Below are 27,692 nucleotides of genomic sequence, written 5' to 3'. Positions count from 1 at the left end.
TATTTTGCAAGAAAAAAAATTTAGCTGCAAAGTAAGGTAGAACCATTTATCCGTTTTACACTTTTACCCTTTAAGTGAAGATCTGGATTAATGTCTTCGCACTGTCGTGTCGTCAGCTGATCTTCTTCCTTCTCAGTCCTTCCCCTTTTCTCTCTCTCTCTCTCTCTCTCTCTCTCTCTCCATAGATCTGAAAAACTAAGCCAGGGTATTCCTGGCGGAGGAAAGAACCCGAGTGGTTGCTTCTGTTCTTGCTAGAGTGTCACTGTCAAGAAGTTCTAAAAATTGTCAACTGACGAGCTAAGAAAGCCCTTTTCATATCATCAGTCGGAATCATCTTTTCGTTCGCGGCAGTTTCTCCCGTCATTGTTGCTTTCAGGAAAGCTTAGTAGCTGGAGACTAAGTTTTTAGCTACAGAGCCTCAGAATTGCTGAATGCCGCCCTATCATAAGCAACAAACGGTGATATCAGTGATTTGCTTAGTATTTGGTTAAAAAGGTTTGAAATTTGTATTGTTTGGGGCTTATTGCGAGTTTTCTACTGCATGAGAAGTTGGCATGGATGATATTAGCGGAAAAGGGGATGTCCATGGAAATTTGCCGGGGCTGAATTTGATACGTGGTCCTGGAAGCTTGAAAACCTCTCTTTCCGGTAGATCTGGTGCCAGGAACTCACCTTCTTTCCGAAGGTTGCAATCCAGTAGAACTCCCAGGCGAGATTTGAGATCTGGCTCCGGAAGTCTGCAGTGGATCAGGAGCAATCGAGTGGTATTTTGGTTGTTGTTGATTACTATGTGGGCTTATATTGGGTTTCATGTGCAGTCGAGGTGGGCTCATAGTGACCACAGTAAGAAAGAATTTGTTGGTTACAAGGGTGAGGCTGTCGGTGTTAAAAATCAGGAAGATGCAGCAAAAGAATTAAATTCTCTTGGATCCAAACCCCAAAATTTGGTTGTGAAGGAACCAACAATTGTTAAAAACAAGAAAATTTCTGATTCAAGTGATTCTAAGTTACCTGTAAGAAGTATTTCAAGGATAGTAAAGAGTTCTTCCAGAAAAAGAGGCAGAAGGATGCTAAAGAAGGTGACACCAAAGACTCCCGCGGTGGTGGTGGAGAATACAGAGAATGAGTCGGACGATGCTATTATTCCAAAAAGAAACACTTCATTTGGATTGATGGTTGGGCCATTTGGGGATGTTGAGGACAAAATTTTGGAGTGGACTCCTGAAAAACGCAAAGGAACATGTGATAGAAAAGGAAGATTTGCAAAGATTGTCTGGTCACGTACAATCATATTGATTTTTCATGAGCTCTCAATGACAGGTGCTCCACTATCAATGATGGAACTGGCTACAGAGCTTTTGAGCTGTGGGGCATATGTGAAGGTTGTGGTTCTTAGCAAGAAAGGTGGCTTGATGAGTGAACTTGATAGGAGGGGCATCAGTATACTTGAAGACAAAGGGGAGATTAGCTTCAAGGCTGCCATGAAAGCAGACCTTGTTATAGCAGGATCAGCTGTCAGTTCATCCTGGATTGGTAAGGTGCTTCTACTGAAAAGAATGTTTATTTTCCTTGCGGATTATGTTATTATTTTAATTCCCATGCTTTTACTCAAGAGAATGCCTACAAATGCATCTTCAAGGGCTTGAACATCCTTGCCATCAATTTTGTCAACCTTCACATTCTTCAAGGACTTGAACATCCTTGCCATCAATTTTGTCAAACTTCACTTTCTTATCTTGAGACTCCATCCCACATTTCCTGTATACCTGCAAAGTATAGATCTAATACCCGTTGTTAGGGAATAGTGCACGCACGAGAGAGCAATGAAAAACAAGTGTGCAAAAAAAAAAAACTTTAAGAAAATGCCCTTGAAAATAAGGGATAAAATCATAAAAATTATATTGTTAGATGAAGTTCTCCAGTATCATGGGATATACTAAGAGACAGTTTTCACTAGTTTTAGCAGCGAGTATTGCGCAATCATATTCAACCATTTTGTCACACCTATGGATTATTTTAGTTTTACATTCTTCAGTGAGTCACACCTATGAATTTTTGAAAGGAAAGTCAATAAGCTTTCCCATCGTATTGTAAAAATGAATATCATTATTTGATTGTCAACTACAAATGCATGGTTTAGGCCTCCTTATTCAATGATTTCTTCATAAATATATTTCAAACTTTATCAAGTACATTCTTTTCTTTGTTGACCTTTTAGCTTCAAAAATTTTCTCTCGGAGTTTGAGGGGTAGTTATGTTTGAAAGTCAATCACCTAAGGGGCTACTCTTTTTTTTTTGTGGCTTATAATATAATCACCTAAGGGGCTACTTGAATAAGTGTAAAAGGTTGAACCCTAAACTCAAATTCTCCTTTTGTGATATGATTTGCATTTCATGCGAGAAGTCGACTTTAGAAGCAATTCTAAGAGTTACACCATGTGATTGCAAAGAATCTCGCTGATGAAATATCCTTCCACTAAGGAATGGCCTAGTGTGATGAAGGAAGACTTAAGTAATCACTACAAATTGCCAATTATAAAACAAATTGAATAAATAGATTTCTTAATAAGCCAATGCCAATGCTATTATGATAGTAGCTACTTCATTCCTATGTAAGCACAAGCATAATGAGGCAAGAAATATACAAAGTAAAAGTGAATTTTATTTCATTATCAGAAAAGATTTATAAAGCCGCATGCTTGTTTTGTACATTTGCTAGGCTTCAAAAAGGGATACAAATAAAAAGTATATATTCTTTGCTTTTCTCTTTCTCTTGGAATGTGAGTCAAGTACTTGAGTAAAAACTTACTCAACAACGCTATAATAGGAAGTTGAGGCAAAATAGAAATGTTGAAATAATAACTAAAAAAATGAAGATTAAGTCTATTGGCTTCTTCCTCATCATCATTGGTATATTTGATGTCCTTGCAGGATATATCAAGATCAATGTTTGCAGGGGAAAGTAGTTAACTCTTTAAAAGTTTCTTCAAGCACTGGACAATTCCTCTATCAAATTAATTGGAAATTGCATTCATATATTATGTTGAACTCATGATCCTCTCTATTAAGTTGTCTTCATCTGGAACTTCAGTGGACTTTGTTTTCAAATTATTGATTTTCTCGATAAATTGGGACTTACGTGACCTTGAGCGTTAATTTCTCTTCCATCAATTTTATTTTCTAGGCCTCAAAAAGATATTCTCTTTAGCAAACTTAGTCTTTTTGGCTTGAAAAACTGACATGGAAAAAAAAAAGTTTAGCTCTCATATATTATTCAGTAAACATGCCACCAATCATGCAACAACATAATTAGTGGAATCATGATACAAAATTCTTATCAGGCAATGAGTTTTAACTCCTCCCTTGACTCAATGCTTACTTTTCTTTTGATATTATAAGCTACAAGGCTACAAATGATGTTGCTTTCAATTTTTTTGTCATTTCAAATATTATGCTCTGATTGCTTTCTTAATTTTTATGTATGATTTATAAATTATAATGATGTATTCGCGCCGTACCCGTATCCTGTATTTTTAAGAATTGACGTGTCCCGTATTCGTATCGTGTTGTATCCGCGTCGCCGTATCCGTATCGGTGCAACATAGGTGGCTAATTAATTGTTTAATCTGATAGTGGTATTATTAACTTGTATCAACTTCTGTGACTTCTTGTTAAGCAAATTTGAGAAATTCTTGGAGACAACCAAGTCCTTTATATGATAAGAAGCTATGAAAAGAGAACCCCCACACTCAAAATTGGAGTTTGCTTTCTCCTCGTTCTCTTTTTTAAATTTTCATTAGTTTTGTTCAGTGGCAACTCAGGTTTCCTCTTTTTATTTATCTCTGTCTCTAGCTTAACAAACAAGGATGACATTTCTTGGGTCCATTCTACACATGTCTTCTTTGCACCTCTTCCATCTTCTTAAAGGATTCACATTGGCTCTTTACTTCTCATCTGAGCTTGGAGTATCACTTGATAAGCAAAATGTGTACTCCTAATTAATTGCCTTCTACACAGTAGAAAAGTGCACAACCTCATAAGGAGGTTCTCCAAGCATTTCCAATTAGCCCTGAGGAAAATTATTGAACCCAAGTCGAAGACGTCAAGCTTGATAATGTAACCAATCACCAACAAAATCCAATCACCAACAAAATGAATACTAGCCTTCTTACAATCATTTTTCTGTTTGAGTTGTTGATATTTCTAAAGAACATTAGCATACCATAATAAGGGTACAAAACTCATTGTCACACTCCGGGTCCGGAAGGCGGTGCACCTCGGCAACACGGTACGTGATGAAACATAACCCCTATATATACCTCTCATCACTTCTGAAACATAAACCCTTCACCATTCTCTCCTGTAGCTCCTTCTTGGTGAGCTTCTTGAACTTTCCCCCTATTCTCCCTCCTACAGTCTTCTCCTTCGGAGTCTTTTCAGGAATACCTGGTGTCGGTCTCTTGGATACCAAAAAGGTGATGGTCATTCTGTAGGAGCCTCCTGAACTGCTATCTCTGGTCCCCTTTCCAGGTGCTTTTGGTCCTTCACTAACTGGGCTGGCTCCATAGCCTCTCCCAAATCACGAGGCCTCATCACTCTATTTGCGGCCCAAATCTCTGGTTTGAGCCCTTTCATAAAGTTCCCTCCAATACAGTCTCCGAACGGATCATAAATTAGAACACAAACCTAACCCGTTTGTAAATAAGACACTACCCAGAGATTTTGCCCTCATTTAGTGAGGACTTTATAATCTGAGTTCTGGTTTCCTATAGGCGCAAGCCCCTATAGTTAATTACCCCTCCCGATAACGAGAGAGAACTTTCGATTAAGGCTAGTCGTCAATTAGATACGTAGAGAATACGTAGTATCTGTCTATAGTAGCAGTATTGAGTATTGAGATTTGCATGGTCAAAGTTTGAAAATTTTGATATTTAAAATTAGAAAATTTCACCATCTCATACTTAAAGCAGATGGTGGGGGAATAGATGATGGACCCGATTAAGATCCCATGATTTTGTCGTCCGGGCCATCGTGGTCCCTGGTCTACTTAGTCAGAGGAGGTAGTCGACCCAACCTGATAGAAGGATCCTTGTCGACAGCCATGGGTTGCTTCGTCCAAGGGGACCTTATAGACCTGGTTGGATATTTGCCTAAGGGGACAAATTTGAATCCACCTTAGCTAACATAGAGCTTTGTGCCATATCGATCAATATCCTATTAATTCATATATTAAGGATTTGATGTCAATAAGGAACGTATTGGCTCTGGCCATAACCAGTATATCGTGGTGCCATTTGGTGGCAAAACCACTCGGTTCAGAGGGCCTCGGGTCATAACCGTTTATCCTGCAGTGCCATTTGGCGGTTTTGTTAGAGGATACGTACCACGTCTTTACTGGAAGGAGATTGTTTGAGAATTGATCCTAGTGATATTTTCAACCAGGCATTAGCTATATGTGAGCTGAAGTTTTATTTGAATTTGTTCACCTCGGCAAAATGTTGCGGAGGGTGGATGGATTTTACTTTAAGTGTTTGATGGATTTATTTCAATTTTAAATATTTTTGGATTTTGCGATTTTGAGGATTTCTGTGGAGTTTTGGATTTTGATGGGCATTTGGATATTTGAAAGACATTTGAAAATATTTGTGAACTCCTCCGGTTGAGATAAACATTCAATACGGCCATCATCAGAGTATTTGGGAGGGCATTTTTATTTGTATCTTGAACCTTGTCGACTTTGTCTGGCTGTCAATAGAGGATCGGGTTTCTTAGGCTTTATGCATTTGTTAGTAAATTCTCTTGATTATAGACCTTGAATGTCTAATATGAATATATTAAAACAAATGCACCGGTCGCCACAACCGTGTATTTATTTGATAGTTCGAACCTTGTCGACTCCTATTGATCCACTTAGGAGGATCGGGTTCGAACTTGAATTCACTTATTGATCCGCGAAGCATCCCTGGATGTCACATGTGTACCAATAATACGCTCCCCGGGGCCCATGCGGGTGTTTGGGGGCATTTTATAATCATTTGCTGAATCTTGTCGACTTCACTTACATGTTTACGAGGATCAGATTTAACTTTATTGACCCGCGCAGCATCCTTAGACGTCACGTGTTTTTCAATAACACGCTCGCCGAGGCCCATGTGGGTTTTATGATTGCTTTTACCCCTTTTTAGTGTACCTATGTGTATACAAACTATGGTGTATGTGCAGGGGTATTCTGGAAATATTTGATGCTACATGGTTGTGCTAGCTACCGATAGTTGAATGCAGTAACACTCCATTTGAAAGCTTATACACGCCTTCTGTTCGTTTGTAAGATGTTGCGGATCGGTGGCGTGGCATTGTAGCCTTGTGGACGCCTTCTGTCTGCTTGTATGAGTGTTGCAGATCCGGTGGCGTGACGTAGCAGCTTCTGAATTGACTTGTTCGCTGTCTTGTACAGGTAGACTTTCGTGCACTACTTGTCTCTTTCTGTAGATGGGTTATAGTGCGCTAACTAATCTCCTGTTTTATGTTTGTTAATGCTTGCATTCATTGTAGTTCTTTGGTATTTGTTCGTAGATTGTACGTAATATTCATAATGGGACTCTAGTAGAAGCTCGTGGAGCTTTTATCAGCTGTATTATTTATGTACGTTATTGTGGCCTTTGGCTCATATAGTACATCCGCTGCTGTTACAGGTAGGCAAGTAGATGTATTCCTTCACCTACTAAAATTGACTTCAGGATATTGCATTTACTGAAGTCTTTCTGCATCTACCCATAAGTGGCATGTGACACGTACATCTGTCTTCGTAGAGAGCATGTATGTATTGCAGATCTTTGACTTATGGATCAACCGTAGAGAGATTGTATTCTTGCACCCGCTACAATTTGTCCATCTTTATTTATATATCTTCAATGTATTTAGTTGACGCTAGACCGTTGTCGATTGTAGGAGTATCATAGTGTTCATTACATGATATTAATACATGTTTGCATACAACATTATCATTTGTGAACGAACGAGTTTGATCATTTGCAAATTAGCACTGACTGCTGAGTAGACTATGATCACCATAAATTTCTTTATGCAAGTTGGTCGGCAGGTTTCTACATTCACTTGCATTGGCTATATTTTAGTTTGTAGACAAGTAGTGTTTGGAGTTGAATGCAACCTTTGTTCACTGCGAATCCCCAACTTTGTTGGTCACTTGATGTAGTCATTGTAATATTTTTGCACTATTCAACTGCATGATTGGAATGAATGCTACGAGCTAACCGTTTCCATTCATGGACACTCACAAGTCTCTTATAGTTGCTTGTAAACACTCATCACGAATCTTCTAGTACTACAAGCATCCATGTTCTTGGCAATTCTTCTTATGTCATTTGAGGAACGAGATGTAGGAATCATAAGTTTCTTATTGCCCTTGAAAGTAGTGTTTAGCTTGCATGTTGAATTTGATCCTTGACATATGCTCGTAATCAAGCGTATATCACTGTAGCTAATATAATTGTGTCTAACCAATAAATTGATGAGTTTCCATATCATTTATGAGTGAACGATACTTGCAAGTTCTTTGCCTTCAAAGGTGATTTATAATAAGTGTAATGAACTTGATATTATCATCAATGTCTTTATTCCAATCCACACGACTCTTACAAGTCAAGTATAGTCATCCAAAAATCTCATGCTAAGGTTTAGGATTAATTTATGCATAAATCCTTGTTTGCTTGCATGGGGTTCATTTGAATGTAGTCCTTTTAAGTAAATCATTTTGAAGTCCAAGTCCTCCATGATGAAGTTACAAGTATTCATTGAATAAAAGCATATTATTGTATTCTCCATTTGCTCCATGTTAATGATTGTTTGCAAGTTCATTATTATTTTCCATAAAGACACTCTATATTGAAGCTTGTGATCAAATTAGGCTAGAATCATAATTTACTCATTTGTAATTGATTGATCATTCCAAGTAAATTATGCTTAGAACTTGATGCTTGGACATCACTTCATGAATTCATCATTATGTTCATTTGATATTTGATTGCAATTCTCATTTTTAGATGAAGTTCCATTTAGTGTTATCCTCTTATATTCAACTTAATTTAATTTTGATGTCATTATTTAATATTTGTTTGAGTTCAATTTATGGTCATTTGTTCAAGTTCATGTCCAGATTTGCAAGTCCCCTGTTGTTCAAAATTTGTCCCCTGCTGTCCAAAAATTTGTGCAAGTCCTTGTCTTTTTTAGAAAAAATTTTGTCAGCCTCCCGGCGTCTACCCCGTTTGGGGAAAATTTCAGGAGTCTGGGCCTCTCGCCATGCTAGAGAAAAGCGTGCACGGTTAGTGTCGTGGGACACCGTGGCCATAATTTTCGTCCCCCACCACGCCAGAGAAAGGCGTGTATGGGTCTTTGGGCACCGGTTCAAAAGCACAGTTTATATTTGTCCTCGCCTTGCAGTAGGTGTCGCACCGGGTTCCCTTTCCACCACGCTAGAGAAAAGCGTGCATGAGTTGGTTTTCGGTTCGACACTAACATCGAAAATGAGGTTTTAGGAGATTACCCGCCCCGTCGCAAGCTTCGCAACGAATTTCCTCCTACCCCGCTAGAGAAAAGCGTACATAGGTGGTTATTCGCCGCGTTGCAAGTGTCAGAACAGGTTGTCTTAAGTTTATAACATTATACCTGTGCGTAAAGGCGACGACGACGAGGATGAATGTACAAAATGAAAACACTTTTTTTTGAAACCCTATTTTCTCTTTTTTTTTTTGCTTTCTTCTTTTCTTGAAAATTTTTTTTATGCTCTTCCAATTTTTTTTTGCTTTTTTTTTTTTGAGATGAAAATAATAATAACAATCAAAGACAAAATGACAAATGATACAAAATAATAAAATTTTTTTTTTTTTTTTTTTTTTTTTGAGATGAAAATAATAATAACAATCAAAGACAAAATGACAAATGATACAAAATAATAAAAGATTACAATGCTTCTTCATAATTCCAACCTTACAAATTATTCAACTTTGACTAACATAAATTTTCTTCATCATTTTTTTAAACTATCATTAACTAACTAAAATGAAGGAAACTAATCATAAAAAGTAAAATGTAAAATAAAAATAAAATAAAGTGTGCATCTTCCAATCTCTTAGATATCCATTTCACAAATCAGATGGCTCGTGCTCATGCATGTGATTTTGGGAGCAAATATTTAATCAGTTCTAAAAAAAAACTAAGACAAATATTTGGAGTAGAAAGCTTCTCAAAAAGTATTGAATCCTAACTTTTTTTGTTAGATAATTTGTTTGTATCTATCTCCAATTGATTCCACAAAGACAAACGTGGCATGATGTAAACGACACTCAAAACTAGAGACTTCCCCTTTTTTTTATTAAAGGAATTTATGTCCAAGCAGGTACCAACAACTAATAATACCACTTAATATTATCAGCTAGTGATAATGATTAGCTTCTAAAATAACAATGGCAGCAAGATAAAGTTGACTTAAATGAGAAGGGTTTGTTGAGTTGGCTACTTTGGATTGGTGGTAAAAAAAATTGATTTTGGGAGCATTTTTCAAGCTAAGTAGCCGACTAAATAACAAAAGTTGAAGTTCACGTGAAAAGCATGTTCTCATCTCCATGTAGTGGCTTACAACCTGCACATTTCATATAAAGGAGAAGAGGTTGTCTAGCCAACAATACTTACTACCAATTGGCTAAAACGAGTAGTTCTCGCAGAGCAAAGGCAATCGGAGAGTGCTGGAAAGTGGAGATCGCAAAGGTGAGTGTTGAAAGCAGGAGGCGTGAGATCCACTGCTGATCGCGTAAGAGCAAAGTTTGGTGACGTGGGAGGTTTGTGAAGGCTGGATGGGAGCTTGACGCCTGGTTATTTGCGGTAAAGAGAAGTGTTCGGTCTTCATAAAATGCAGGCAAGGGAACCTCCTTTCTCAGCTTCTTCAAGTGGATCTAGGCGCACGAATCATTCAAGGCTAAAGGCAGCTCGACTAAAAGTTTATATTTTTCTTTTGAAAGAAAGTGGGCAATCTTGAGGGAGCTCAGCTATAGTAGAAAAAAAAAGAAACAAAGAGCTTTTTTTTTTTTTTTTGAACTCCTCTGGAGAAGTGGAGTGGAGTGGTTAAGAGCTTCTCCCTTTTTTCTTTTTGCTGCCTCAGAGTGAAGTGTCGAAGAGAAGCCGAATATTGCTCTGTTCAGTTTCACTTAACAGCAGTTTAGTACACTCGAGGTCAACTGTGACAGAGATACAAAAGAAAAAAATGAGGTAACCGCATTTAATTAGAATTTGACCTTTCTCTGTTCGGGAATTTGATTTTTGTTGAATTCATCAAGTTATTAGCCATATGAATGATTAGACATTAATGCATTACTTTAGAAATGACAAAACGTCATTCACTAAGTCAAAATTGTCTCAATCCGTGTGTAGTTTACTCGTTTTACATGTATTTCATCTCATTTAGCGTGTTAATTGCTCCGTTTTGCGTGTCAATTTTGTCGAATATAAAATTGGATAAATTAATAGTGGATTTAGGGTATTGTTGATGTCCCGGTCGCAATGATATAGTCCGTTCGTCAATCGGAGGTCATTCGAGCATCGCCGAGGCTTCATTTTCCTCGTAATGCATGCCTTCGCAACATATTTGAATCGCCTTTGAAATTTGCAACACCACCTTAAACAATCTAATTTGATCAAATAAAATATATATTCCTAATGCCGACGACATTCCGGACGTAATGACACCATCCGTTTTGCAATCGGACGTCATTTCATCACCGACGAGGCTAATTTCCCTCGTAATGCGTGCCTTCACATCATATTCAAATCACCTCAAAATTTGTCACTACCTCAGACGATCCAAATTTATTAAATAAAATATATATTCTGAATGTCGGCGACGTTCCAGACGCAATGACACCATCTGTTTGTCGATTAGACGCCGTTCGAGCGTCTTCGAGGCCTCGTTTCCTTCGTAGCGCATACCTCCACATCATATTCGAATCACCTCGAAATTTGTCAGCACCTCAGACAATCCAAAGTTATTAAATAAAATATATATTTTGAATGTCGGCGATGTTCCGGACGCAATGACGCTGTCCGTTTGTCGATCAAACGTCGTTCGGTCAGCCTTGTGCTTTAATTTCGGGTGCCGGTCTTCGATCACATTCTCAGTGAAATTGAGGTTTTTTTTCGAATTAGTGAAATTCCAACATAAAGTTAAATATGTGATTCTCCTCTTAGCATATATTTTGACACTATAAGTCTCCTTGGCATCTTCGCATTCTCAAAGTTGTAGGTTCTCCATTGGCAGAGCTCATTCATATCATTCAACTCCAAAATTCTGTACTCGCTCGTGTCTTTTTGAAGAGATCTTAGCTTCCCAATCTCATATATCGGTATAATGCAAGGCATGATCAATCCCAAGTGACGCAAGTCATTAATATCACTAGAGATCTTAGAGGTATACTTAATGTATCCTTCTTAAATCATTTAAGTGTCGAAGGTATATCGAATATTCAACTTCTTCGAGTATCATTTCCAAGCCATCAATACATACACATGATAATCATTGACTTTTCGATGCTTGGAATATTTTGACGAGTGCACTACAAAGATCCTGATTAAAACAATTTATCGGACGAGAGAAGAGAATGCAAACGTTTAAACTCCCCGATCCTTCTTAAATATCATGCTTTGTAGTTTGAACAGGCAAGTGTCGAAGAGTCATAGGAATTATTGAAGGCGACCTCATGTCATCCTTAACTCTTGAATATCCTTGTTTGAGAATTGGCCGCGCTGAGTCATGCAGTAAGTCGTACACATTGTAACATGAAAATAATTTTTAGTGATTATCAACTTGTCGAAGAAAGAAGTTTTTTTTAATTGGAGCTCGAAGTTCTTCATTTGGACAACCTATATTATCTTTCTCTGAAACACAGGAGACTGAATGAAATCTAATGTAATCCACATTCGAACTAAGTCATCTTGATTAAACTTATGATTTATGGGCTGATTGCAGGGGTCAACAAATGCTTCACAACAAATATGATATGCGTTTAGAGCGTATCATGTTTGTTGCGACGTGGTTGGACGGTCTTGAGTAGCTTTCCTTTTTTTTGCACTTCTTTTCTTTTTTTTTTTATTATTATACATGCCTTTTGACATACTTTCTCTCTTTTTTTTTTGCAGGAAATGTTCCGCTGACAAAGACCTGACGACCTACCTCCATGTGAGCCTAGGGAGGCTACTATTTGGGAGGCTATTGACAACATGACCCTCATAGCAGTGTTGATATGCGGGATATACTAGAGCAGTATAGGGACATGCTGCAGGGGCGAGACCTCTTCCACAGTTTCTTTGCCCGTTCCCCTTACTTCCAGAGCTTTCTGAGGACTCCGTTGCTTCTGAGGACCCGAACAGGTGGGTTACAAGTCTCAGGTTATAGTACGGGGAGTACCACCTGTTGGAGAGTTTTGTGGCACAGGTCGGTTGGGGCACCTGTGATATTCTAGCGCCAGCAACAGATACGATTGAGCCGGTTGGGCAGTCGAGCCAACTTAGCCACCGTCAGCTACAGTCGTCACCTCTTCTAGAGTGGCCGAGGGACATAGCATTTGGACAGATTCATAGCCTAGTCAGTGGTTATATTTGTTTGACCCGCTACGTACTTCAGGCGCACAGGGAGACTCTTCGAGCGGCGGGGATCTACGAGGCAGTGTACGCCTCACTATTTGACTACGGACGCCTCCCCACTTCTTTGACTCACGGTTTGGTAGAGTTTTGGGATTCGGGTAAAAGTACGTGCTGGGTTGGGGTAAATGAGCTCACGATCACTCTTTCAGACCTTCAGACAGTATCAGGGCTGTTAGTTTTTGGTTACTGCTTTGAGAAGTGTGTCCCTCCAGACGAGCAATTGTTTCAGCGGGTTCCCTCAATAGATGGTGACAGGAGAGGCAGACTGTTACTACCATATGTTTATCCCAGACTTCTTCAGTACTACCGTCAGACTTTCAGGTCGGCACGGGATTTGCCGATGTGTTCCCGAGCCACCATGCCCGCAGGTGTTTGGGTTAATAGCTTCTTTTAAGAGAGGTACATATCTCCTACTACAGCGTCACTGCACAATCCTTTTAGTTGTGGCTTGCAGCGCGGAACCCCTTTGTTCGAGGAGACTGTCGAGCCTTCTTCTTCTACTGGCTACGTTTCTCCTGACTTAGCAGATGATGATGTACCTTCTATTGGCAGGATTTTTGGCATTTTGGCTTTAGCACCTTTGTACTTTCACTCTAGACGGAGTCTCTGAGGTGCAGCGTTCTCTTAGCAGTCAGTTGTTATAGGGGAAGAGATTTGCTATAGCCCATGCAGTTCTTGTTAGGGTGTACAGAGTTTTTCAGACTATTTCTGAAGTCAGTTTTTTGGTGCAGGATTCAGCTTTGCCATGACAGTACCTGTACGTCTGTGTTCACTCGCACGTCCCGTCTTCTACTCTTGAGTTGGAGAGGATTAGACTATTTTTCTTTGCCTCGCAGTCAGTCTCAGATCGATTTGCCTTAGTACGTCAGCCAGATATTATTAGCTTACCACCTCACTAGAGGGGTATAATTCTAGTTGACGGAGTTGATCATAGAGGTAGACGTACACTGCTACTCCGTAGTCAGAGTTTGGCGGTTGCTGAGTACTTCATCAGCATGCGCCAAGATGGTTGTGCCACCGTCAGGATGGATTTGTGATATTGGAGGGCTACCAGTCCAATAGGGTGGCCAGACAGTTTGGGTTTTCACAGGCTACAGCCTATAACAGGCTGGTACTCCTTCCAGGGGTTACAGATGTACGACGCATAGGGACGGTTCCGCCAGAGTCCCATTTTTATGTTGTAGCTCTGACTTGGGTGCACCTGTTGAGGCTCGGGACAGGTTCTAATTTTCTTTTGGCTTAGCCGTCTGCTCAGACTGCTGTTAGTTACACACGACTGTCTTGGGTACGATAATCTTTTAGACCTGCTTTGGAGTATGATGCGAGATGGTACAAGCGTAGAGTACGATGACTTGGGTCGTCTAGAGGACCGAGATCTCATCTGGGCTTCTCAGATGCCACTTTTGACAGAGGTACCTTTCTACTATTTCCTCTTTTGTTAGTAATTGAATTGATTGGATATTGATTGCTTAATTTGCTCTTGATACATGGACGGATACTGAGGCTCACACTACTACTAGAGCCGTTATTCCTTCTCCTCCCAGAGCTTCAGATGTGACACCTGAGCCACCTCGTACCGAGACTGCCAGGCCTTCTCGCAGACGTGCCGGCTCCCAGTGTAGTTCGTCTTCTCGGATGTCTGTAGACATTCACACTTTACTTGGGGACTTCGGCGAGAGTTCACAAAGACCGAGGAGATTAGACTTTACCGGTTATAGTATGCTGGATGCTCTGGATGACTTCTCTTTTCCGGTGTACCCTTACGGGTCTTTCTACCCTGTGGAGTCTTCAGGGGCCGGTGCAGGCTTTCTTTCTGAGTTTCTTGAGACACCATCGTATACACCAGCGGCCTCAGACTTAGTATCTTCGGAGTTTTCTTTCTTTCCTAAGTGCCCCCAGACTAACGCAGAGTCAGAGGAGTAGAAGAAGGGCCCGCAACATCAGTCTGGGGGCACTCAGAAAAAAAAGAAAACTCCACAAGTACTAAATCTGAGGACGTTGGTGTATACGACGGTGTCTCAAGAAACTCAAAAAGAAAGCCTGCACCAGCCCCTAAAAACTTCCTAGGGCAGAAAGACCAGTAAGGGTACACTGGAAAAGAGAAGTCGTCCGGAGGGTACAACGTATGTTGTACCCGGTAAAGTCTGATCTCCTCGGTCTCTGTGAACTCTCGTCGGAGTCCCCAAGTAAGTGTGAACGTCTATAGACATCTGAGAAGACGAACTACGCTGGGAGCCGGCATGTCTGCGAGGAGGTCTGACAGTCTCGGTACGAGGTGGCTTAGGTGTCACATCTGAAGCTTTGGGAGGAGAAGGAACAAAGGCTCTAGTATCTGTCCCTGTATCAAGAGCAAATTAAGCTATCAATATCCAATCAATTCAATTACTAACAGAAGAGGAAAGTGTAGAAATGTACCTTTGTCAAAAGTGGCATCTAAGAAGCCCCGACAAGGTCTCGATCCTCTAGACGACCTAAGTCCCCGTACTCTGCGCTTGTACCGTCTCTCGCCATACTCCAAGGTAGGTCCAAAAGACTGTCGTACCCAAGACAGTCGTGTGTAACTAACAACAGTCTGAGTAGACGGCTGATCCAAAAGAAAACTAGAACATGTCCCAAGCTTCAACAGGTGCACCCAAGTTAGAGCTGCAACGTAAAAATGGGTCTTTGGCGGAACCGTCCCCATGTGTCGTACATTTGTAACTCTTGGAAGGAGTACCCGCCCGTCATAGGCTGTAGCCTGTGAAAACCCAAACTGTCTGGCCACCTTATTGGGCTGTTAGCCCTCCAATGTCACAAAGCCACCCTGACGGTGGCATAACCATCCTGGGCGCATGCTGATGAAGTACTCAACATTTGCCAAACTCTGACTACGGAGCAACAATGTACGTCTACCTCTGTGATCAACTCCGTCAACTAGAACTATACCCCTCTGGTGGGGTGGTAAGCTAATAGTATCTGACTGACGTACTAAGACAAATCGATCTGAGACTGACTGCGGAGCAAAGAAGAACAGTCTAATCCTCTCCAACTCAAGAGTAGAAGACGCCTGAACGAGCTGCAAAATTATAGGGAACCCTCTCTACAGAAAGTAGGTCGAAGTCTCTAAACAGAAAAAGACTCCCTGGAGGTGCAAGTGAACCCAGTCGTACAGGTACTGCCATGGCAAAGTTGAATCCTGCACCTCCAAAGAACTGACCTCAGAAACAGCTCGAAAAACTCTGTATATCCTTGTAAGAACTACAGGAGCTAGAGCAAGCCTTTGCCCCTGTGACCTAAGAGAACACTGCACCTCTGAGACCTTGTCCAAAGTGGAAGTATAAAAGTGCTGAGCCAATGTGCCAAAAATCCTGCCAACAGAAGATGCTCATCAACATCTGCTAAACCAGGAGAAGTGTAGACAGTAGAAGAAGAAAGCTCAACGGTCTCTTAGAATAAAGGGGTCCCGCGCTGCAAGCCACAGCTAAAAGGGTCGTGCAGTGACGCTGTAGTAGGAGACAGGTACCTCTCCTGAAGGAAGCTACTAACCCAAATACCTACGGGCATGGTGGCTCGGGAACACATCAGCAAACACCATGTCGACCTGAAAGTCCGACAGTAGTGTTGAAGAAGCCTGGGATAAACATCTGATAGTAACAGTCTGCCTCTCCTGTCATCATCTATTGAGAGAACCCGCTGAAATAACTGCTCGTATGGAGGGACACTCCTCAAAGCAATAACCAAAAACTGGCAGCCCCGATACTGTCTGAAGGTCTGAAAGAGTGATTGTGGGCTCCTCTTCCCTGACCCAGCACGTACTTCTACCCGAATCCCAAAACTCTACCAAACCGCGAGCCCAAGAAATGGGGAGGTGTCTGTAGTCAAACAGCGAGGCGTCCACTGCTCGAAGAGTCTCCCTGTGTGTCTGAAGTATGTAGTGGGTCCAACAAATATAACCGCTGACTGGGCTCTGAATCTATCCAAATGTTGTGTCCCTCAGCCACTCTAGAGGGGCTGACGACTGTAGCTGACTGTGGCTAAGTAGGCTCGATTGTCCATCCGGCTCAATCGTATCTGCTGCTGGCACTAGAACATCACAAGTGCCCCAACCGATCTGTGCCACAAAACTCTCCAACTGGTGGTACTCCCCGTACTGCAACCTGAGACTGGTAACCCACCTGTCCGAGTCCTCAGAAAGTTCTTGAAGTAAGGGGGAACGGGCAAAGAAACTGTGGAAGAGGTCTCGCCCCTGCAGCATGTCCCTATGCTGCTCTTGTCTATCCCGCACATCAACACTGTCATGAGGGTCATATATGTCAATAGCCTCCCAGATGGCAGCCTCGCTAGGCTCACCTGGAGGCAAGTTGTCAGGTCTCTGCTAGCGGAATATTTCCTGCAAAAATAAAAGAGAGAGAAAGTAGGTTATCTGCTGCAGTGGACTCATAGGGAAAATTTTTTCTACCCTTTAATTAAATTGATAATCAACTTAAAAATCAAAATAGGAAGAGATTATCTTTAAATTTAAAATTTCATAGCCTTAGTTAAAATCTTTTAATTGAAATTATTTTTTGAGTGGAGCTTAATAATAATTGACCCTAGATGATTCCCAATTATGTCATGGCATATAGATAAAAACCTTTACAATTAGGACATATAACTTTGCATTCCTTCTTGTCCTCTACGATATTTCTCTTAAATTTGATGTCATGTTTTAATTAAATATTTTCAGGTAGATGTCAGGTACACTAAATAAAGACATTTCTAATTCAAATAGAAATGCAAGGCCTATTGGGTAACTTTAACTACATATAGTTGAACCTCGATCACCTGTTCTCATGAGCATTTCTTATGCTTCTAAGAATTATAAGCTCCACATCTTTCTAGATCTATGAGGTAGAGCTATCTGTCTGTGAATCTATGTTTTTCTTTGAGATCATGCGACTCCTCTAAGTGACATATCAAGGTTGTTGATAGAGTTTCTCTTGGTTGGGTTAGGTTTACTACCTTCATTATTAATTCTGCTTGATGATCTGGGACAACAATTCCACAAAATCCTTGTCAAGTCATTTCTCTATTTTCATAGTTTCTTTACATATACATGCCACCCTTTTGTGCTTATTCATTCCTATTGACTTCTGAGCTCATTCTTTATGTAAATACAACAATACTTTCCATTAAGATGCATTCATTTCATTGCAGGCGCAGAATAATGCAAATATTTTGGCAGTCTTTATTGCAACTGGTTTTATCACTTGTAAGGCCATCTCTAGCCGAAAAACTCATTTTCTAGTCCAAAATGTAGTAACACTCTAAAATGCAGTATCTCATCTCCAATCTAACTCTATGTTTTAATACCAAAAAAGAAAATTCTATGTATATTCTTTCTCAACCGAATTTTCTAATTAAAAAAATGCGTCGGTGAACAGTGCCACGCCAATATTGGCGTTGCACTATTCACTTCGCGAAATTGCCGTGCGATTTGGAGTTTGGTTGGAGCTGCCTGTGAACTGCATACATGTGTAAAGCGGTCGGTTGGAGATGGCCTAATCCTCAAGACACTTTTTCAAGAGCTTTGAAGGAAAAAAATAATCTACATTTGGTGCAGAGGCTTATTTAGTACTTTTATACTATTCCATATTGTTTATGTTAGTATTGGATGGATCTATCTTTCATATATGTTTGTTTATTATTCCAGAGCAGTATCTTAGACGTAATCCTGCTGGATCAAACCAACTTGTCTGGTGGATCATGGAGAATCGACAAGAATACTTCAACCGATCAAAGCATATGCTTAGCCAAGTGAAAATGCTGACCTTCTTGTCCGATATACAGTCCAATCAATGGTTATCTTGGTGCAAAGAGGAAAATATTAAGTTGAAATCACAGCCTATGGTGGTGCCTCTTTCTGTTAATGATGAATTGGCATTTGCTGCAGGCATTCCTTGCTCCTTAAATACACCTGCTTTCAGTACTGAGAAGATGATGGGGAAGAGGGACCTCTTGAGAATTGAAGTTCGTAAAGAGATGGGTTTGTCTGATAACGACATGCTTGTAATGACTTTGAGCAGTATAAACCCTGCTAAGGGTCAGCTGTTGCTTGTTGAAGCTGCTCATTTAGTTGCTGAGAGAAATGTTTCTCAGCGAGATCCCATAGTAATAGAGAAAGAATTTTCACTTGATTCTAATCAGAACCAAGGCACCGTGAATAATGTGCTAGGGGCTGGGAAACTGGATTTGGAAGCTAACCTAACTGACTCTAAAGTAGAAGCTAAACGGAAACCTACCAATGGAGCTTCGAAGAAGAGAAGGAGAAAACGCTCTAGATCAAATGGACTCTCCTTGCGCAATGACAGTGAGACTGCAAAACAGGATCAGCGTAAGTTGAGGCGTTTATTAGCTGACAAAACTGGCGCTGAAGAACAAAGTCTCAAGATTCTAATTGGATCAGTTGGATCAAAAAGCAACAAAGTCCCTTATGTTAAAGGACTTCTGAGATTTCTTTCTCAGACTTCGAACATGTCAAATTTTGTCTTGTGGACTCGAGCAACCACTCGAGTTGCCTCACTGTATGCTGCGGCAGATGTTTATATAATTAATTCCCAGGTAAATGTCATCTATGCATCCTTATCAATTCAAGTTTATCCATAAGTTTATTTTTTCTTAGGGATATTAAAATAATTTCTTCACCGAGGTTAACTTTGCATTTTATATACAATGGCAAAGATGACATGCATAAGATCAGAGCGAGTCGTCTTAGATGTTTTGGTCATGTAAAACGGCAGTCTTTCAATGACCCTGGTAGAAAGGTAGATGTATTAGATTTGGCCTATGTTAAGAAAGATAAATGTAGACCTAAAAAACTTGGTTAGAAAATATTAGAAATGACATTTCTTTATTAGATTTAAATGAGAATTTGACTATTAACAGAACATAATGGAGAAAAAGTATTCATGTAGAAGACCCGATGTAGTGGGATAAAGGCTTGATATTGTTATTGTTGTGATGGTGGTGGTAAAGATGACACGCAGAGTTTTTTTTTTCCCCGAAACGAACACTGAGTCTTACAAAGGCTTGAACATTCAACATGAGAACTAGGTTTTTGTAGATTGTTTTGTATATTATCTTTATGTGGCTCTTCTGATTGCTTTCCCACCGGATCTATGCTGGCCACGTATATTTCCTTTGGTGTTAATGAGGTTTACAGGACATAAGTCCAAGGTTGTAGTTTGCTGCTAAAGTTTTTTTTTTAATAATTTTTTTACTTTTTTATTTTGATCCCTATTGTTGACTCATTCCTTAATGGTGATTATTTCTCTATTTGAGGACTTCTGGCAGAGCCCCAAACCCATAAAGTTTTGAATGTTTAACATTAACTATATTAGTTTCTAGATATATATTTTTTTTGTATTTTATTTATATAGCTAATTCTATAAGATGGTGGTTAAACCTGCAATGTTTTATGGCATAGAATGTTGGCTATTAAAAGAGAAGCATAATATTAAGTTAAATGTTGCAGAGATGAGGATGCCTTAGGTGGATGACTGGATTTATTCTTATAGACAGGATATGAAATGAGGATATACATGAAAAGGTTGGATTAGCTCTAGTGGTAGATAAGATTAGAGAGAGTCGCCTTAGATGGTTTGGTCACATAAAACAATGGCCTTCCAGTGACCCGGTTAGTGTCTGGAGCCTGTATAACAGGGCTAACCGGTGTTGGGCTAGTCCGGATGGAAGTGGGTTGTGAAGCTGGGTGGGTTTGATCCGGAGAAGGCTGAGCAGATTGTACGCGGGTTGGAACCGAGATGATGTTTGGTGAATCCCGCACCGAGGTTGGAGTGATGAGCAGAGGCGAGATATGCATGTCTGAGTTGTCGTCCGGAGAGTTGAGAGTAGCTGCAGACTGCATGGGATTAGAATAGGGGAATGTAGTTTCATGGAATGTGACGTGCCTGGATATGTGAATTTTATTTGTTTGAATATTTAAGCATCTGTAGCCTTTATGTTGTGAGGAGTAGCCCAAAAATATGCAGGGTTGAGACCGGGGCGAGAGCTTGTCGGGAGCATTTGGACGAAGCCAAGGGAAGCAGAGACAGCCGAAGGTACGGAGGTGGGTGTATGACGGAGCCTTGTGGTGAAGTCGTTGATACGGAGAGTTCCCGGCGAGAGCTTTGGTTGGCAGCCTATTGATCAGATAATTTGCGGTGGAAACGGCTTCAGCCCAGAGTTGCTTGGGAAGATTGGATGTGTGAAGTAAAGCACGGGTGACTTCCAGAAGGTGTCGGTTCTTTCGCTCCGTGAGCCCATTCTGTTCTGGAGTGTGAGGACAACTGATTTTGTGAGTTATACCTTGGGTGGATAAAAACGTTTTGAATTGGGTGCTGTTGAACTCTCCTCCTCCATCGGATCTTAAAAATTTTGGTGTTATATGAAACAGGTTTTTCACAAGAGAGCAAAAGTGAGTAAACTTGGAATAGGTTTCAGCTTTAGAATGCAGTAAATACAACCAACTGAAGCGTGAGAAGTCGTCGATAAAAACTACATAGTAGTTGAACCCGTTTGTGGAAGATTGAGGTTCTGGACCCCAAACGTCGGTATGAACTAAGTAAAAAGCATGAGGTGAAACAGTAGTACTTTTATTAAATGCTAGCTTATGGCTCTTGGCCAAATTACATGAAGTGCACAAAAAATTAGCAGAAACGGTAACTAAGTCCGGTAATGAGTTTCGTAGGCTTTGGAGGATGCCATGGTTCGGGTGACCTAAGCGATCGTGCCACCGTTTAACGGATCCAGCAGTGGCCATGTGGGTCTGCGGGCTGTTGACAGAGAGATCCCTAAGAGTGTAGAGGCCGTTATGCAGTCAACCATGAAGAAGAGGACGGTGGTCCTGAACATCCTTAATCACAAAGCCATTAGCATCAAAGCACATAGATACATGATTATCGGTAGTGAGTTTAGAAATAGAGATGAGATTGTGAGTTAGATTTGGGACATGAAGAAGATTGCGTAAGAGAAGCTTACGAGCCGAATCAGGAAGAGGCAGAAGACCTTGCCTGGAGTTGTGGATCGGTAGTGCAGAGCCATTTGCGACGGAAACCGAGTCCGAGCCCTGATAAGCCAAGCTGCTCTGAAGATTGTTGAGATCTGGGGTGAGGTGAGATGAGGCCCCGGAATCAAGAATCCAATCGTTCGTGGGAGAAGAGGTTTGCTGAGTTAGGTAGGCCCGAGAGTTTGCGGAGGGGATGGTCGGAGCGTATTTGAAGTTACACATGTGCCAACAGTTTAGAGCAATATGACCGGGCTTACCGCAGATTTGGCACGAGGTCTGCTCCGACTGGTTGGAGCTGGAGGGCAGTCGGTTTGGAGCTGGAGCGGAGTTCTTATTGATGTGGTTGTTGGAGTTGCGGTTCTTTGAGAATCTTGAATAGTTCTTGCCGCGATTATTCGGATTTGTCTGAACATAGAGGGCGGTGTTGTCCTGCGATTCTTTATGTGTTTCTTGTTGAACGTTGATCTCCTCACTACATAGGAGTGAATAGAGCGTATCAAGATCGATGGGATTGAGTGATGTACGAATCGCAGTTTTGAAGGAGTTGTAAGTGGACGGAAGCCTGTTGAGGATGTAGAGGATAATGTCCTCAGTGTCGAGTTGAGATCCCGACGCAGCGATATTGTCCACGAGCGTCTTGATTTGCATCAGGTATTGCTGCATCGTGGATCCGTGCATCTGGATGTGATGTAACTCGTTCTTGAGTTGAATAACTCTCGAACGATTTGTAGGTTGCATTCGTTTGGTCAGAATCTGCCAAACTTCTTGAGATGTGGACGATTTGCCAAACTTCTTGAGATGTGGACGAAGAGAGGACATAGGGGAGGATTGCTGGTGAAATTGTCGAAAACAACGCCGACATCAAGTTGCGATCTATGAGTCGCCATTTTTTATGAGCTTCGGTGGACGAATCCTGGGGACAGGGACTATCGCCGGTGAGGAATCCGGCGAACCCGTTTGCCGAGAAATGTTGCAAAAGCTGAGAGCGCGAGATTGGAAAGTTGTCGGAGGAGAGAGGCGTCGGCACCAGGTTTTTAAGATTTGAGATGAGGAACTTGAGGGAGGGAGGGATCACCAGTTCTTGAATGTCGCCGGGGACAGCAGCTGGTGAGGGAGACAGGGTGCCGGATTCTTGATCTGCCATGGCAGAGCCTTGCTCTGATACCATGTAAGAAAGATAAAAGCAGAGAGAGAGGATGTGGACAAGACAGAGAACGAGAAATAAAGAAAAGGTATATTATCTAAAGGTACAGATACAACATATATATAGTTTCCCAAAAGAATGACAGTAGAGGTAATTACAATTAAGTCTGAATAAGGCCAAAGCATATACAGCCGTTAAGAGTTAGGAGAGTTGATGTATTAGATTTGACCTATGTTAAGAAATATAGAGGTAGACCTAAAAAGTCTTGATTAGAAAATATCAGAAATAACCTTTTTTATTAGATCTAAATGAGATTTTGATTCTTAACAGGACATAATGGAGCAAAATGATTCATGTAGCCGACCCCGCTTAGTGGGATAAAGGCTTTATTTTGTTATTGTTGTTTATTTATATAGATCTCCTGATCACTCTTGGTTATTTCTTCCCATCATCTATTTGTTATTCGTGTTGTTTCCTTAGATGTTACAAAAAAAAAAATTATAATAATAAAAATAAAAATAAAGGTTTTGATATTCAAATTCTGTGAATATTTCTTATGGGAGTATATTCTATGGAACATTATGAGGTTAAATATAATATTTTTTAATCTTCACGGTCACCTTAGCTTTGTATATAAAGCGTGTCATTTTCTGTAATTGTAATACTAACTAATATAGTGGAATCTACGTCACCATTGTTATAGGAGGACTAATCTAATGTCATGTAACATCTGTCTTTTGTTAATTCTCTTTCATTTGTTTATTTTGCACTGAACTATTGGCTCTTATATTTATTAAGTTGTATACTCTAGGTTTCTTGTAGGGTTTTTTGGTTGCTAGTATTCCTAGTGTATTGCATTCCTAATGCATTTATTTAAAAAATCCCATTGTTTGGTTGGAAGAATAGCAAGTATAATATGAAATTCTAATGTATTTGGAATATATCATTTAGTTTATTTTCAATGTATTTGAATTTGTCCAATTTTAAACAAATTCCATATATAACTTTTGTGAAGTTATGTGAGCCACACCCACTGCCTATCGTCGTCCACTACTGCAAGTAGCCATTGCCTAGCTACCATTGCCATAGTTGTTGCGCCCCTGGCAAAATTATTCAACCGCTCACCATCACCACCGCCGGTGGCAAGCACCAACATCGCTGTCGGCCACCTTCTATTAACTATTTTTTTAAATGCACTACTGTTTTACTTGGATTGTTGTACTTTAAACCAAATAAAAAAAAATTGAACCTCTGTATTTATAATATACTCAAACTAACAACTTATAAATAATTTATTTTAGGGGGATTTACATGCATAGCACTCAAAACTATCAAATTTCTATATTTCACATTAAATTTATGGCACCCAAAACATCAAAATAAACTGTTGGTAAGGGTGCTAGATGACAAATAACGAAATTTAGGTGTGAAATATATTTTAGATAGTTTTTAAGTGTCATGTATGCAATTCCTCCCCATTTTCTTTTAATATTTATGCGACTTGCAAAATGATTTATAGCAATGCTATAACACGTTTGAACCAATCAGGACCTCTTCTTTTAGCAATCCAAATGAATTAAAAAAAGATGCAGAAGCTATTTTGATAATCTATCTGCTACTCTGTTCCTGTCCTCATTAATCCTACAGAATTAACAGTTCAAAATTTTGATTTTCTTTGATGGGAGTTATAGAACTTGTTTTGTTACTTTTATCCTCCTTTTTGTATTTGATTATTTTTTCATCTGCAACAAATCTAACATTTGTGCAAATTTGTTGTAGGGAGTTGGAGAAACATTTGGAAGGGTTACAATTGAGGCTATGGCATTTGGTTTGCCGGTATGGATTTCAGGCTTTAATCTCTTTCTGATCTATTGTTTTATTCCTCCCCTAAAGCTATATATTGAATTTATATTAAAATATATTGCTTTCTTTTGGGAAGGATTTTAACTATTGACCTCCACCTTAAAGATGAAAGACAATATCACTCAATCAACTTACTTTAAAATAAACTGTTATTTTATAGTATAATATTGTGTATCAACATGAATTTAGTACTGTTTGTCTTACGTCATATTATCATCATCATTTTATACAATATTCTTTTTTTGTTTTCAATCTTAGAACATCCGATGAACAAATTAATTCATTTATTTTAGGCTTCGTTTGGGACAGTTTTTTTACTGCTTTATGAAGTAGTTTTTTAGTACAATTTTTTTTTTTTAATTTGAAATTTGTATACTAGAAAGTTGCTTCATAAAAAAAGTAAAAAACCCATCCAAAATGAAGCATGAGATGGCTTTTTTGTTGATTCTTGTACTAAAAAGCTGATTTAAGAAGCAAGAAGAAAGTTGTACCAAACGAAGCCTTAATTTGATAGTGTAAGATTGCTACAATCATATCAAATACTTTCAACTCGAGTAAAATGAAATGTATCAAAAATTGAATGGGCCAACTTCAAAATTTTTTTCTGAAAGTAGTGAAGGGCATCACATTCATACATTATTCATCACGTTTGATCATTGATATTCTTACAAGATGATCCACTTAGATGACTAAGTTGTTCTTACATTATATATATTTAGTATCAATGTTCTTGACCTTTTATTTGAATGAAAGAAAATTATAAACTAATCGAATGAAAAGTAAGCTTTATGCATATAAAAAGATTGCACACTATTTATACAACACAACAATAAGTTTTTCTGAAAGCAAATATTTTCTTGCTGTTTGGTTCAGTGTTATTTAGATGGAGACTCCTACACAGAATAACTATGTTTTCACTATGGTATAGGTCCTTGGAACGGACGCAGGAGGCACCAGGGAGATTGTTGAGGACAAGGTAACTGGCCTCCTTCATCCCCTTGGTCATGAAGGAACATATAATCTTGCACAGAATATCCAGTATTTCCTGAACAATCCTTCAGTGAGGAAGAAGATGGGATTGCATGGAAGACAAAAAGTGCAAAAGAAATACCTGAAGCATCACACCTACAGCAAATTAGCTGAGGTCTTCATCAAGTGCATGAAGGTCAAATAATAGTTTCATTTGTGATCAGTTTCTTTCCTTGGATTGGAATTTGTGATGCATCAGTGAGTTCTTTAGCCATGGCTGGCAGATTATATGTTCTCTCTGCTAGTTTTGCCTGTTCTGATGCGTCTGGAAAGTTCTGGAAGAGTTGATTTTATCATTTTATGAGAATGTAAAATGGTAATGCTTAAGCTATTTGAACATGATATACTTTGATAGGAATAAAAGATGGGGTTGATTGATTTATGTTCTGTAGCCATGATTGGACTGGAAGAAAGTGTTCTTAGTGAAGTTTGCATACTAAATAGAAAGTTTTTCAATGGTCCCTCAGTTTTTGTTTTGATGGTTTTGATAGTTGGCATTTACAGTATTTGGTTTTGTTGTCAAATTTAGGGCTGCAAACGAACCGAGCCAAGCTGAGTATGGAGTGTTCATGTTTGTGCTCATTTAATATCAACTTGTTCAAGTTTGGTTCATGTTTGTTCGAGCTTTATTGTTCGTGTTCACGTTTGGTTCATTTAAATTAATGAGTGTTCATGTTCGGTTACTGTTCAGTTCATGTTCGTTCGTTTAGTGCTTATCGAGCTTGTTGGCGAACATATTTAACGAATTTTTTTTAACTATCAAACAAATATGTTCATGAACATATCTATGAACAAACATGGTTATAATAAAAGCAATTTTCTATGTAACAAAGACAATGATTATTTATATTTATTAATTTTATGGTCAAATATTAATTATTTTTATCTAGCTTATTCAAGAGTTCAAAATCGAACATGAATCAAGATTTTATCGAGCTTAATGCCGAGCTTGTTCACAAACTTCAAATGATGTTGTTCGCGAACATAAATGAGCTGAACACACTAGTGTTCAAGTTTGTTTATTTAAGAATCGAGTATTTAAAATATTGTTCAAGTTTGTTTGTTTAGCTAACTAAACGATCACAAACGAGCTTTAATCGAACCAAACATCGAGTAGCTCGTCGAACGTTTGGTTCGCTTGCAGCCCTAGTCAAATTAAATTTATTTTTTTTAATTACATTTTTTATGTTAAAAAACTATAATAAAAAGTATTTCATTAAATTTTCAATAATTTTAAAATAATTTGGGTTTTTATATTTAGGATTTGTTTGAGATAGTTTTGTCATTCTTTTGCTTTTTCAGACAGTAAATGCAATTCCTTTTGGCTATTATCTTTTTATTTTTTTTTTTAAGAAATTTACGTGGTGGGAAGTTTATTTTTACAATCAGAGTTAGGCTTTGTTTGGGGCAGCTTAAGCTTTTAGTTTTTTACTTTTTAAAATTTTTTTCTTGATTACGATTTTAAAAATGCTTTCCAAAAATAGGTTTTGAAGGCAAAAGTTTGTGAAATAGTGGCAAAAAACTATCTTTCAATCACATTATTTTACTTACAAATATTTTTTTTTATGATCAAAACAATTTAAAAGCTATTCCAAACAACTTGTTAATGTGTGATGACTTTAAGAAAATGATTATTTGATTTCTTAATAAAGAATATATTTGTAATATTAAAAAATTTAAAGAAAATATGTTTTTTATAATAATTGTACAATCATTTTTATAAAATATTACGGTCGTCTTACACACTTCTAAAATATATAAACATGAGTAGGGCTGCAAGCGAACCAAACGTTCGACGAGCTACTCGTTGTTCGGTTCGATTAAAGCTCGTTTGTGATCGTTTAATTAACTAAATTAATTATTTTTTAGATCAAATTTTTAGTATAAAAATTTTTTAAACTAAAATTTACTTTAAAAAGTAGCAAA

General features: G+C 39.0%; 1 protein-coding gene across 1 annotated transcript; it reads left to right on the top strand.

The window, feature by feature from the left end:
- Positions 1-113: 113 nt before the first annotated feature.
- Positions 114-26,232, top strand: LOC110105599. The gene is made up of 4 exons (XM_020835160.2): positions 114-1,533; positions 18,377-19,284; positions 24,654-24,710; positions 25,666-26,232. The coding sequence occupies exons 1-4, from the start codon at positions 555-557 to the stop codon at positions 25,909-25,911; spliced, it is 2,190 nt and encodes a 729-aa protein (XP_020690819.1). The 5' UTR covers positions 114-554; the 3' UTR covers positions 25,912-26,232.
- Positions 26,233-27,692: the final 1,460 nt, after the last annotated feature.

The sequence above is a fragment of the Dendrobium catenatum genome, unplaced genomic scaffold (genome assembly GCF_001605985.2).
Source record: "Dendrobium catenatum unplaced genomic scaffold, ASM160598v2 fragScaff_scaffold_1056, whole genome shotgun sequence".
NCBI classification, from domain to species: Eukaryota; Viridiplantae; Streptophyta; class Magnoliopsida; order Asparagales; family Orchidaceae; genus Dendrobium; species Dendrobium catenatum.
This window is presented reverse-complemented; position numbering and strand designations above follow the sequence as displayed.

Bases quoted from the DNA above. Each gene is read 5' to 3' on its own strand.
- LOC110105599 (XM_020835160.2), top strand. From the start codon at position 555: ATGGATGATATTAGCGGAAAAGGGGATGTCCATGGAAATTTGCCGGGG. The intron at 1,534-18,376 runs GTAAGGTGCTTC...TTATTATTCCAG, and splicing joins TGTCAGTTCATCCTGGATTG to AGCAGTATCTTAGACGTAAT. The intron at 19,285-24,653 runs GTAAATGTCATC...AATTTGTTGTAG, and splicing joins TTTATATAATTAATTCCCAG to GGAGTTGGAGAAACATTTGG.